The sequence below is a fragment of the Tetrahymena thermophila genome (genome assembly GCF_000189635.1).
Source record: "Tetrahymena thermophila SB210 genomic scaffold scf_8254391, whole genome shotgun sequence".
Lineage (NCBI taxonomy): Eukaryota > Ciliophora > Oligohymenophorea > Hymenostomatida > Tetrahymenidae > Tetrahymena > Tetrahymena thermophila.
In genome coordinates this window covers 250071-264192 of record NW_002476174.1, presented here as the reverse complement: position 1 = coordinate 264192, position 14122 = coordinate 250071, and the positions used below count along the sequence as shown (strand labels likewise).

The 14122-nt window shown below is 24.2% G+C and overlaps 3 protein-coding genes across 3 annotated transcripts; all 3 read left to right on the top strand. All coding sequences in view use genetic code 6, as the record gives it.

Annotated features, from left to right (window-relative positions):
* Window positions 1-105: 105 nt before the first annotated feature.
* On the top strand, window positions 106-687 carry TTHERM_000703948 (transmembrane protein, putative; the record flags this gene model as incomplete). The annotated part of the gene is made up of 1 exon (XM_012800063.1): window positions 106-687. The coding sequence occupies one exon, from the start codon at window positions 106-108 to the stop codon at window positions 685-687; it is 582 nt and encodes a 193-aa protein (XP_012655517.1).
* A 744-nt stretch (window positions 688-1431) lies between these two features.
* TTHERM_00703940 (transmembrane protein, putative) lies at window positions 1432-2581 on the top strand (the record flags this gene model as incomplete). The annotated part of the gene is made up of 2 exons (XM_001032065.2): window positions 1432-2191; window positions 2241-2581. The coding sequence occupies 2 exons, from the start codon at window positions 1432-1434 to the stop codon at window positions 2579-2581; spliced, it is 1101 nt and encodes a 366-aa protein (XP_001032065.2).
* A 1207-nt stretch (window positions 2582-3788) lies between these two features.
* Window positions 3789-13169, top strand: TTHERM_00703930 (hypothetical protein; the record flags this gene model as incomplete). The annotated part of the gene is made up of 12 exons (XM_001032064.2): window positions 3789-3944; window positions 4030-4348; window positions 4446-4555; window positions 4747-5415; window positions 5488-6025; window positions 6089-10408; window positions 10468-11097; window positions 11179-11863; window positions 12047-12385; window positions 12538-12775; window positions 12834-13045; window positions 13100-13169. 12 exons carry the CDS (start codon window positions 3789-3791, stop codon window positions 13167-13169), a joined length of 8286 nt encoding a protein of 2761 aa, XP_001032064.2.
* Between the last annotated feature and the right edge of the window lie 953 nt (window positions 13170-14122).

The following is a 14122-nucleotide window of genomic DNA, read 5'->3' as shown; positions in this document are numbered from 1 at the left end:
AAAGGGAACAAACAAAAATCATAGAATTTACTTTAACCCCCAGATATAAGAGGTTTATGAAGTGGAGAATTGGAAAGAATATAATATAGAAGAAAAGTATGGTTTATGTTCATGTAAATGTAATACCTTTTAAATGACTTTACTCACCATCCTTGCAATGTGAGTAATGTGGCTTCTTTTCCCTTGCAAGCTTTTGACCATTAATTAATTACTTTTTTCATCTCTTCTTTTTAATTCCATTTATTTTCTTTATACTTTCTTTCTACAATTCTTTTAAATTCATTTTATTTTTTAGTTCTTTTTTTTTCTTCTGTCTTTCATTTTTTCTTTTTTTAATTATTTTCTTTTTTCATCTTTTTTATTTATGCCATTTCATTTCATTTAATTTTTCTTTCTTTTTATTTACATTCTTAATACTTATTTTCAGCTAATTTTAAGTAAAGGCCTGCAAATAAAGTCAACTATCAATCAATCTATCTATCTTTCTTTCTTTCTAATCTCTAGTAGATTTCAAAAGCAATAAAATTCAAATATCTTTTGCTAAGTTATAGTAAATAAATTAAAACTGGAGCTTTTAATTATTTTGAAGGTATTCTTGCAAGCAAACAAATTGTTTTTTATTTAAGCCAGTAATTTCCTTTTATATTTTAAGATTAATAAATAAAAAAATTTATTTATAAAAAATGATTAAATTAACTAACTGTATAAATTTAATAGCTGTGTAAAATATTTCATATTTGTAACTTTATTTATTTAAAATATCAAAATTACAAACTATCTCTTAAATTTATTTATGAAATAATTAATTTTTTCAATTTATTTTTCAGTAAACACAAAATTCTATTAATTTTTTGATTGCTTTAAAAAATAAACTTTTTTTAATTTGCATGTAAAAATTTAGTTATTATAAAAATATTAGATTAAATTTTTTAAAAGGATGTTTATAAATATAATACGAACAAATTTTACTGATTTATTTTTTTTAAATTTGATAGATTGATGATTGGCTAATTTAAATAATAAACTTTTTTCTAATGAATGAAAGAACGAAAATATGTTATTTTAGATTATTTGTTTTTAAATAAAATTTCAGGAAGAAAAACAGCTTTTTAATAATACTTCATCATTCAACATTTAAAAAAAATAAAAATTGGACAAATTATAATACATATTTAACATAAACTTTTTACTGCTTTAAAAAAAAATTTATGTTTGTTGATATTAATTAATTTTTTAAATAACATAAAAAATTAATAAAAAGAATTACTTATGAAAATCCTACATTTGATATTTTTAATTATTTTAGTTTAAACTACATTAACTCAAAGCTAATAAGCTGTCTCAAAGCATAGCGACCTTAGTGAGTGTTTCTTAGCTGACTCTTTCATGAATTTTATTGATTTTGTACTCACAAATAGTACTCAAGAGGAAATGTCAATCAATTTGCAATTCACTATTTATAGGTTCTACTCTTCTTGTTATGACTTAGAAGTTTACTTTGAAAAAGGATAAGATAAGTTTAAGATGAAACAACTCTATAACCTTTAATAAGATGGAACATAATACTTACCAGTCAACGTATTTTTAGAATTTCCTGTTTATGAAATCTAATCAATATGTAATCCAGACGAATATTCCTAATACATCAACTATTGCTCTCTTATTTTTAAAATACTAAGAAAGGGTACTTAGGATGAAGTAGCGTAATCTAAAATAATTTTAGAAACTGTCTATAACTAGTACTCTTACATACGCTACATTTCTTGGGTAAGAGTAGCTGATACAGAATAAAGATTGACATAGTTTCGAAACTCATAAAAATATTAATCGATTTAATAACCTTAGAATAATTTAGTTATCACTGCCTCATAATATTAACCCCTCAAGCAAGATCCTTACTACCCAATAAAAGTGGCATTTTTTATAGATAATTTACCAAACATCCAAACTACAGTAAAGTATGACCCAGATTCTCTGATTTACAAGAGCTTTATCTAGCAAAAATATATTAAAATTAAATTTGAGAATTATCCTACTCTTTACATTTTAAAAGCTTAAGTAGGACTTACCTATAATATAAATTCTACAGAATTTACTCAAAGAAATTCTACTCTTATTACTTTAAAAGATAATGCTCTTTCAATCAACTTCTAAAATTCTTTTGAGATAGTGCAAGAAATCTTGCTATAAGGTATAATTGTTATTAGTTATAAATTCATTTATTAATTTTTTGTTTATAGATAAAGTAGTGACCATTAAGATGTTCTTGAGAATAAAGCTTGTCTTAGATAGTTATTTCTTAATTGAGAGGCTTCCTTTTTATGACGAGATTTTGCCCTAAGAAAAGCCAGAAGATTCTTAAGCATTAATAATTTTGAAAGAATATTATGGATTCTTAGTGGTTTTTGCCATTGTGTTAGCTTTCTTTTTGGTTTCAATCTTTATCATTAAAAAAATTTAAAAAAATTAAAGTATTCTAAAAAATACTGGTTTTATTAGATAAAATTCTGATGAAGAAAACAGTCCTTACAATATAAATGTTAACTTATAAATGAGTTAATCTGATGAAATAAAAATATGATTTTGAAAAATAATCTAACCAATAAATCAACAACTATAATCAATCTATAAACTTAAAAAATTTCTGAACCGCTAATCAAATTTTATTAAATTATTAAAAAATATCACTTTACTTCTTTATATATTACATTTTCAGTTAATTTACTTTTAATATTTGTTACTAATTTATTATCCAAAATTGATAATTAATTATCAGCCAGTTCAATAATAGCTTGAAATTAATTTCTTATTGAAATTTTTATCAAATCTAATTGAAATTTTTATTAAATCTAATTAATATTTTTAAAAATTTTATTACAAGAAAAATAGACAAATAAATATTTTTAATAATAATTTTTAAATTTAAATAAGTAAAGATAACAAAAAAAATAAATATTTAAAATAATTTTAAAATAATCTAAAAAATGTACCAAAAAAAAAAAATATATTTAAATTAGAATCTTTTGATTTTTTGTTATAAATTTTTAAATTAAAAAGAAAAGATGAAGTTTTGGAATTAAAAAAATTCTAATTACTTACTAATTTATCAAATTAAGCAAAAAATAAAATAAAAAAACTTATTTTATATTATTAAAAATTTTAGCATTTGCTTAACTGTGATCTTCAAAGTTTTTAACAGAATGATTGAAATAGAAAATAAACTTTTTATAAGAATCAAAATAAATTTTCAAAAATAATAGTTACTATAATAAAAATGCTACTACTGAATATTTGTGGTTGTTTATATATTTTCCTCATTCGTTTAAAATTTTTAGGAAAATTCAAAATGCTTAGAATTATTTTTAGGATCAGTGATTTAGAGGGGAATAATTATCAGTGAAGAATTACCTTCAAAAGACATTAATTTTTATTATTTAAAATGCAAAATAAAAATAAAAATTTTTATTGTTTGAGAAAGATTCAGTGAAATCGTTGAGTGTTATATCTTTTAAATGAATTCTTAAATTGAAAAGACAGTAAACAATCTAAAAAGAATACAATTTTTTAGCTGATTAAGAAAAAAGCATATAGCATAGCAAAAAAAATAGGTGGGAAACAAAAAAGCAAAGTTAGAAATTAATCTGTAGAAATATTCAATTAAATATTGCATTTGATTATAATAAATATGTAGATAGATAGATAGTTACGCTTAGTAATTTAATATATAAATTTGTAAGATTCTTTTTGTAAATTTAATTAAATTAATAAATAAGAAATAATTAAAAGAAATGAGTTTATAGCCAACTTAGTCTTCGAGATTATCAAACCTAAGTTAAAGTCGTAAAATCATAAAAACTTAGAGATCGGTTACTTACAAAACTATCAATCCAACAGATAAAATGTCTTAGTCTTTAGAGCCTGAGACTTATGTATCTCCCAAATCTGTAAAAAAATTATTTAAACATAAAAATAATACTGAACGAACTAGCCAAGTCTCCAATAAAATTTTCTAATTTTTAAATAAAATAGCAACCATCAGTGCCATAGTTAAAAATAAATTCTCAAATGAGTCTCACTCCAGGATCTTCCAAGATGGGTGATAGTCAAATAAAAGATTAACAACAGTAAATGAACTCAAATACTAGTTTTTAAAATCGCTATCCAGAATCTTAATAGAATCTTAGAAATTAAGATGCCCAAAGTTTCGTTTCCAATTAAGGCATTAATAATAATACCAAAAAAAGAAGTGAAATGCATATTCTCACTCCTAAGGATTTCTCATAAAACTAATCCTTTGTTTCCTCAGCAGTATTTTAAATAAATTCTACAATACCAATCTCTCAACAAGGTAATTTATTATATTTAAAATCTATGCATTTATTTTAAACTATAAAACTGTTTAATTTCAAAAAGTATATTTTGAATTAATTTATCAATATAAAAAGGGTATATTTAAAATGCAAGATAAAATACTTAGCCTATTCAATCCTAGCAAGTATAGTCAGTAATAACATATCAAAGAGCACCAATTTCAAATTAGCAATAACCTCAATAGGTATAATACTTTAACAAATAATTATTTTTTATAATTAAAATAAGATAAATTTATATTAAATAAATAAATACAAAACGTTTTAACTTAAGTAGAAAATTGAAAAAATAAATAATAAATTTATGATATGAAATATATTTAAATTAGATAAGCAATATTAAACATAATTTATTTTATTCTTTACAAAATTATAGCAAGAAGTAGTAGTTTAATAGCAGAAAGGAGTGTAAGTAGATGCATCTTTAGCAAATAGATAAGTTACTGATAGTTCAATATAAAATAATTCAAGTATAGTTTAATCTCCTCATGAAAGCAGATAAAATATTAGGAGTTCATAAAGTCTTTAGCCTTCATAGCCTATATATATAGCATAGTAATTTTAAGCTACTCAAAACAGACCATATAAATTTAATATCCCTTTAGAGAAGGCCTAAAATATGTAGTATTAAAACTAAGCTATCAATACTCCATTGCAAAGCGATAGATCTATCCCAGCATCAAAACCTGGAATCAGTGAAAATAGATTGAAAAGCTAACAAAGTTTGTAAGCTACAGTCCTGCCTGACACAAAGCAAGAATAAATAGGTGCTGCTACTAACTAAACTAAAGCATAAGAAAGTATTTATAGCTAGCAAACAAATATTCAAGAGAAAGCTAATTTAAGAGGCGAATCAGCTCCTCCATACCCAATTAATTATTCAGCTATGACTTCATTAGCTTCTTCATTTTAGCCTTCACACTAGATTTCTTAAAATAACTATTTATTATAAAGTAATAATGATATGTATTTAGTGAATAATAACTTGAATACCTCAGTTTTCAATGTAGTTGTAAATGATTAAGATGGGCTAGTAGATTAAATTGTAAATTTTAATATTTTTGAAATCTCTTTTAAATTTTTAGCTTTTATATTAAATAAATTCTTTATAAAATAGAAAAGAGGTAGAATTGAAAGTTAGCAATAAAATTCAGTCAGCAAAAATTAGTCTCCTGACACTAAAAAAGGTATTTAAAACTCTGCCTTCATAGATTATAGCTACAAAAAATCAATTACTGACAAAGTTTTAGCAATTTAAGTTTAACAAACTAAATTATAATTCGATGAAATTCCATTATCAGAAATTATAGGAAGACCTCCTTTATATGAACAGTAACCAATTCACAAAATTGTAGACAAGCCAATTTAAAATGAATAAAAAGATATTCTTCCTGTTTCTTCTCCCTAATTCGGATCCTTATCGATCCCTCCTTAAAATCAAAATATTTAAGTTTCCTAGGTTCCTTAAGTAATTGATGAGATAAAAATGGGAGTGTCTTCTTTTTCTAATGCATAATAGGTTGATAAAAATTATGAGTCCCTGCAAAAAGAAAATAAAGAAACTTCATAAATAGCTGATGTTGGTAAATCAGATAAAATAGCTGCTTTGTAAGAAGTTAAATTAGAAAGTATTATTTAGGCTCAAAATATTACAAGTAAATAAATAAATTTGTTTCTTTATTCATTAAAATATTTAACTTATTTTTATTTTTGTAAAGTTTCAGAACTTAGCTAAACAAACAAAAGAAGTAGTAACAGGTCAAGTACAGTTGATCCCTTAGCTTAAAAAAAGGAGGGATCATTTACACCTTCTCAGGCCAAATTGCTAGAAGAGTTAAAATAAGAACAAAAAGTGAGAGAAAGTGTATACAGGGATAAAAGTTAAATTGATATTAGCTCTAAGATATTAGTAGTTGATTAAAGTAATACAAAAGAAACATCTGCATCAGGACGTAGTATAAGCAGCGATCCGTATAAAGGATTAAATAGCTTCTCATAAAAGTATGATGGCATTGTTGGTCAATAACTTGAACAAACTTTTATTAAAGATCAAAAATTTATTGGAAATGATTTAGTTAAAAATTATTTAAATTTTGGAGTTCCTTCATAAATGGTTAGTAGTGTTTACTAAAATTAAAATACTTAAGATGCCACAAAATAAATCAATAGTGATGTTTCATAAGAAGAAACTGTAAAAAAGACATCTAAAAACAAAGAAGAGAAAGTAGAATAAATAATCCCTGTTTAAATTCCTATTGATAATTAATCTACTACAGCTAATTCTTTTGCTTAAAATCCTTCTAATTATTTATTAAATAATAATATTTAAGTATATGCAACTTAAATATCTTCTTTAAATAATCCCATTTTAAGCACAACTAATAATTCTAACGGCAATACTATTCCTATCAATAATACTAATCCAAGCAACAATAATCCAATTCCTGTTGAAAACTCATTTGCTAATAATAATGGCACATCTAACAATATTAGCATAGCTAACAATCCATCTAATAACTCTACCTCAAATTTCGTTTCAAATTACATTTCTAATCTAACAGGGCAGTAAAATGGAATAAGTGAAGGTGCAAACTCTGCAATTAATGCTATAAATAGCACTTTTAATTAATAGTATAGCAGTTTAAGTAGTAACTATTAAGTATAAAATAATACATAAGCTAGTAAACCAGTAATTGATTTATCTTCTATGTCAACAGAAGATTATATAAAATACAAACAAACATAATTTTTGGAAGAGTAAAGATCTAAAAGTGAGTAGCCAAATAAATAATTATTAACTGAGTTTAGAAATCCAGAATAAATTACTACAACTGTTACAACCTTTACTACATATAAAGTTTAGTCACCAGCTTTATTAAATTAAGTAAACACTAGATCATCCTCAAATATTATTTCTTCTATACCATAATATGACAGCTATAAACCTATAAATCAAAATAATAATAATACAAAAGGTTCGCAATATATTGCTTCTTCGTCTATAACCAATTAATTTGATAGTTTCAAACCTACAACTTAATAATTAACTTAATTTGAAAGTAAAACCAATTAAAATAGTGATGTAACTTAATAAAATTATACTCCAAATCCCCTAGTAACTTCATATTAATAAACATCATTTATTCAAAATAATGTTTCAGCCAAATTACCTGACAATGATCAAAAAACTGACTAAATTTAGACATTTGAAAGATAAAACTTACACAAAGAAAAGTTACACAGTAGATAAAACAGTGATGAAGACGTAAAGAAGGCTTCTAAAAATTAAGAAATATAATAATCATAGAGTTTAAGTAACTATCCATAATTAAATAACAATAACAGTTTTGGAATATAAAAAATATAAAATGATGAAAACTAAAAACAAGTTAAGGAATTAGTTGAAGAAAAAAGAAAGCTTAGAGAAGTAAAATCTGTGGATCATTTGATGGTTTAAAGAAGATTTGTAGATCCTTAGATCGAAGAAGAAGTTAAGGGTTGGGTGAATCCTATTTTTGAAGAGTTCATAAGAAAAAACTTTAGTGGAGGTAATTACAATGAAAAAGATATCCAAGAGTTTATTAAAAGATCTAAATCAGAGATTGGATTGGGTGCTAACAATAGCATTTCTTCTATTTATATAGAAGAACAGCTTAAATAGTTAATTGAATAATAAAAAAAACTGATAGATCAATAAAATGTTTAAATTACATTACAAAATGAAGTATAAAAAAGTTAATTATTTGCTAATTCTCACATGTCATCCCCTCATATTTATGCTAATAAGTATAATGAAAATATTCTCTTATAAAACTAGCTAAATAATTCCAACACGAAATCTAATTCTTAGTTGCTTGGCACTCTATCTAGTGATAATTAACTTCATCATTAGTCTAACTTGAACTTACAAAACATAGCATAGCTGAATTAATACTAAACATCATACCAAAATCATAAGAATTCAAATGTTTCACCTCTTTCTCAAAATTCTTCTGCATTTCATCCTTTCAATTCGTAGCCTTATAAAAGTGCAAATCCTTCCAATTTTAATGGGTAAGACTTAAGATTTTATATGAACTCCTCTGTGGCTGGGTCTACAACCACAGATAATCACCATAGAATAGTTTCATGCTTTGACTAGGTAGTAGAATAATAAAATATCCCGATAGATTATAACCTTACTTAATCAGGGCTTCATGATGATATTAATAAAAGCGACTTGAAGAATCAACAAAATATATTTACAACTCATTAATCTATCAGTCCTGTAAATGCTGTACACAAAGAAGCAAGTCTATCATAGAGAAATTTCTTACAAAATTCGTCACCATTTACCCCTAATCAACAATAATAAAATCCCCTTGGTTCAATTAATTCAATATTAAAAGAGAATAGTAATAAACTCTGTGCTACAGCTTAAAGTGAGCAAGATAATAGATAGAATCTTTAGCTAGATAATATCAATCCTAATGATGAAGAATTGCTTATTGAAGATCTTACTCCATTCAATAATAAAAGGTAAACAATAGAAAGGTAAGAAGAAGCTAAATAATAACTACATGGAGGTGAGATTAATTAGGAAAACATAGAAGGAGATTAAAAATATTCTTAAACATTTTAGTCTTTTAATAAAAATTAAAATGCTGATTGTAATTCCTCTTAAGAAGCAGGAACTATGCGTGGTAATACAGACCGTTAAAGCTCAAGGATTTAGCACAGCTAAAGTATGAAGACAGATTAAGGATGCGAAGATGCAGAAGATGAATATGAAAATATACCAAAATACTTCAGTGAAAATAATAGTGTGAGAGATAACAGAGAGTCTAATTACTCAGTTAATTAAAATAAATAGTCGAAATTCTAGTAAAACAGAGCTGACGATTCGTATAGCTCCTCATCTCCAAATCTCAGTGATAGAGAAGAAATGGTGCAAGTAGACGAAATCCAAACTTAAGAAAAGAAAGTAAAAAAATCAGCTAATAAAGGGGGGAAAAAAATAATGAACATGAGTAATGATGGAAAGATAACAGAAGAGAGCTATAGTAATAAAAATGATGGATCATAGCTTACGTCATTGAATATTAATCTTTACAAATTATAAAACCAATAAGATAATTTTATAGTCGGAGAATATACACCACAAAACAATTAAGAAAATGAATCCCACTAATCCTTACCTGAGTAGAATGCTTCACCATCTCCTAAATCAAGATAATAAAATTAAGAAAACATTTATTAAACTCCTAATGAAAAATAGAAAGATAACGAAAAAGAAGATGATGATGATATTTTAGAGGAAGCTGAAGAAAATCAAACGTAAGAAAATAATTTAAAGATTGCAGATATTTTAGATGAATAAAGTGGTCATAATGAGGAAGATAGATCTTAAGAAAATTAAAAATTAAGAATAAGTATTTAAGATGCTATCCCTCTTGAGAAAGTAGAAGAAGTAGATCAAGAATATCATAAAGAAGCACCTAATAATATCTCAGATAAGAAAATACCTAAAAAAAACAAATCTGAAGTTTAATTACAGCAATCTTAACTTTCAAAAAAGCCAAATATTCCAAGATCTTCTTCCTCTTTAGCTATTCAAAAATCAGGAAGCAGTTTGTCATTATCAAAAATATTAAGAAAATCAGAATTATCTTAATCAAGCGAATCCAACTTAACTGCAAGCGAATTCATAAAAAGAAGTAAGTAAAATTTAGAATAGAAAAGGAAAGAAAGCAAGGAGAGCTAAGATTCTGGAACATTTATAGTGTTTTAAGATATTCAGTAGCATGTTTAAGATAAAATATAAAAATATAACCAAAAAAAGGTGCAATAAAATAACTTTAAGCAAGACACCATCATTGAAGATCTATAATCATCCAGAAGCAATAATAATTCTGCATAAAAAGATTAATAGGAAATTCAAAAATAAAAAGCAAAGTAACTTATTCTAAATGAAGATCTTTAAAAAACGCCTCAGAATATTTTTAATATTCTGAATAACAAAGCATCATCACTTAAAAAAAGAAGTACAGAAAAGCAATGTAATTTTTTTAATAATTAAATTAATTTGGTTTAAAAATATTAATTAAATAAATAATAGCTCCGAATTCAATTAGAACACCTTAAAAATTTGAATAAAATTCTGGTATTAAGATTGATTTCTAAAAGATTAAATCAGGTTCAAAAGAGGAGATAACATCATCGAATAATAAAGAAGAGTTGAAAAATTCTTCTTTTAAATAAAAGGGTGAAGTATTGAAAGTCCAGCTAAAATCCCATAAAGAATTAGGAATTGGTTCTAAATCTCCTAAAGATACTGTTAAATAGTAAGATAAAAAAAAGCAAGTTAAAGCTGATAAAACTTCAGTTTTTAATATATCCTAAAGCACTGTTAAATCTCCAAATTAATCTTAGATTCAAAGTCCATAGTCTGAGTCGCTAAAGGCTACCATCAAAAAACTGTAAGAAGGAGGAGAAGAATTCAATCTTAATAAAAATGCTAAATAAACTAAAAAGAAAGAAAAATAATAAGAATAGAAAGTATTTATCCTTCACAAGAATTAAACTTTTGAAGCTAGTTAGTCAAATACTTAAAAACCTATTTCTCGCCATAACACAGATTAGCCAATAGAATCTAAATCTTCTTAATTTAAGAAACTTACAGATTCTGATAGAAAAAATTCTCCTTCCTACAAAATTACTCTTTCTACCTAAGGAACTTCTGATAGAAGTAAATAAATAAATAATTTTATTTTATTAATTTATTTTTAAAATTTCAGATTCTTTTAAATTAAAAAATTCTATTAAAAAGATAAAATTTCGATAACTCCAGTTACTTAGAATACCCAAACTAAAGTAAAAAGTGTTTAGAAAGAATAAAGCTAACCATTGTAAGTTAAAATAAGTGGTAAAAACATTACTAAAGAATAATAAAATCTCTAGACTTCATAAAATTAAAAGTTTGCTTCTTCATCTACTTTAAATGATAATGACTAGAATACACTCAATCTTTACTAAAGATATCAAGAAAAGAAAATTTAAGATAAGGAGCTTTCCACTAGTCAAGTATTCTAAAGAAAAAAATCAATTAATAGCAACTAAAATAGCAATCAAAATATAAATGTATCTTAGACTAATTAAGAATAAGAATACTAAACATCACAATCATTAAAGTCTCCAGAGAATATTTACCAATAAAACTAGAATTTAAGATTCCAATAATAATAATACTTAAATAATTAGACTAAACAGATAGATCATGAATAAAACGCTAATCAAAATTAGCAAAGCTAAATTCAATCATAAAAACAGCAACCTATTTACTCTAGCTCAAAACAATCTGAAAGCCCTCTCTAGTTAAAAAATCAAAGCCAACTCTAAGCATACAAATAAAAGTAAAAAGAATAACTGGAAAAAATTGAAAGTAAACTATAACAAGAAGAATAAGAGTATTAGGTATTAATTAATTCATAGACCTAACCTACTATCGATGCAACGTAAAAAAACTAATCTTATTCATCAATTTATTATTTCAGCTTCCTCAACTTTAAAATTTATTCAGTTTAATTTATAAAATTCTTTTTTTTGATTTTTTTTTTAACTTAAACTAAATCAAACTTAATTTTTATTAATTTTTCTGATAATTTTTTGTTAAAAATATTTTTTTACATTACTATTAGAATTATGAAATCTGGAAAACATTTATCTCCTTCGCAGTCTGAATAATCAGCTTCATAGACAGTAAATAGACTTTTTACAAGCAATCCCACACTCAATACAAACAAAAATTTGGCTACTAATATTTCACAACAATAAATGTAAAGCTAAAGCTCCTACTCAAATAACTTAAATTCTCATGAAGTAAACTATACTCAGGATTATGAAGATTATCTTTACTAGGAGTATATTAAGGACCAAAGGGAGTTAATGATTTAAAAAAATATTCAAGAAGGAATAAACTCTGGTTAGCTCACAGAAGAATAACAAAAATATTTGCAAGAACTAGAATAAGAAAACAGGTAATTTTTTATGTTATTTTTCATTTAGATTTTTTATTTCTTTAGTTAAAAAAAATATGTTTTCTTAAAATATTAAAAAATTCCTCAAAATTTATTTTAAAACTTTAAAAGTGTCGTTTAAATTTTAAATTATTGTAAATTAAATAATTAAGAATGAAATTTTAAGAATTCATGAAGAGAAATGTTGAATGGGTTTAGGAAAAGGAAAGAAAAATAAGAGAATGGTAATAATAAAAAGCTAACTTAGAAATGCAAGAATGCACTTTTAAACCTTTGATAAACTCTCAAAGCTCTTTGGATAACAACAAGCCTGTCTACGTACCATCTACAAAAAGCAGCAGATTGCTAGAAGAGTAGAATAAATTAAAAATAAACTCCTAACAGAATAGTGTAAATACATTTTTAGTATCATATTAGATTTAACTTCAAAATTTGATAAATTAAATAGATTAACTAAATATCTTCTCAGAAATCTATAAAGAAGAGTCTCTAAGCAAGCAGAGTAGGTTCTAACACTTAAATATAAGATCCTAATGTATCAAGAAAATTTTCGAATCACTCCTCTAATAAGATGGTAGTTGGTATCTACTAACAAAACTCTCCTCCTAGTGCAAACAGTTTTGCAAACTAATACGATAGAAGCACCTTATAAAAATAAGGGTAATTAAAACTAAAGTATTATTATTATTTATTTATTTTAATTTATTTAAATAGAACTGCTGATTTAAAGTAAGATATAGAAGATGTTCTAGGCATTTTAAAGAATCTATCAAAACCTTAGTGAATTGTACAATATTTGCTTTGACAAATGTATCAAAATAAAAAATAATTATATCTATTTTTAGAAATAAAAAATATAATAAATACAAACTATATATTACTTATATACATACTTGAATAATATCAAGTCTGTGCACTATTCATTAATTATTTATATTGTCTTCAAATAAATACTTTATTAATAAATAGATTTTTTTACAAAGCTTTTATGTTTATTTAAAGTTTGGTTATAAACTTTTCTTCTAAACTAAAGTGGTCACTAAAAAAGACTTGTATTAAATTATTTCAATCATATACAATAGTAACTCAAAGCATTTATCTATAGTTTTTACAAACAATTAGGTGCAATCTTGTAATTTTATTGAATAAATCATTTAAAAAAATAATATTTTTATCTATAATATCTCAATATATGGAACCTTCTAAAGAATTTAGAAATATTTATGAAAAGTAAGAAAGATTACATAATAACCTATGAGTCTTAATTTTTAAATTTGTAATTAAATAAACCAAACAAAATATCTGATAGCATATGTACAAAACTTTTTTTATCTCTGTTACTTAACATTATTGACTTTACCGACATTAATTTATACTTCCATTTATAATAAATTTGCTTTAAATAGCATCATAAAGAAAGAATGTATGGTTATCTTTTTTTAACAAAATTTATTGCAGCAAATAATAGCCAAGCAAAATATTAATGATATCTTTTAAGAATTAGTTGACCAACAAATAAATTTATAAATTTTCAATGGAAAGAATTTTTATTTTTGTATGCTTTCTTTAAATGATTGGAAATAAATCAGTATTTCATAAAATAAATTGTCAGAGTTACAAAGATACTCATATTGAATTTTTAATTATTGGAGCAGTAAAAAATTATGATTTAAGAAAATTAGAAAGATTTTGTGCCAGATGGAAAGATTATTTATGGATAAAAAGAAAGGAATAATT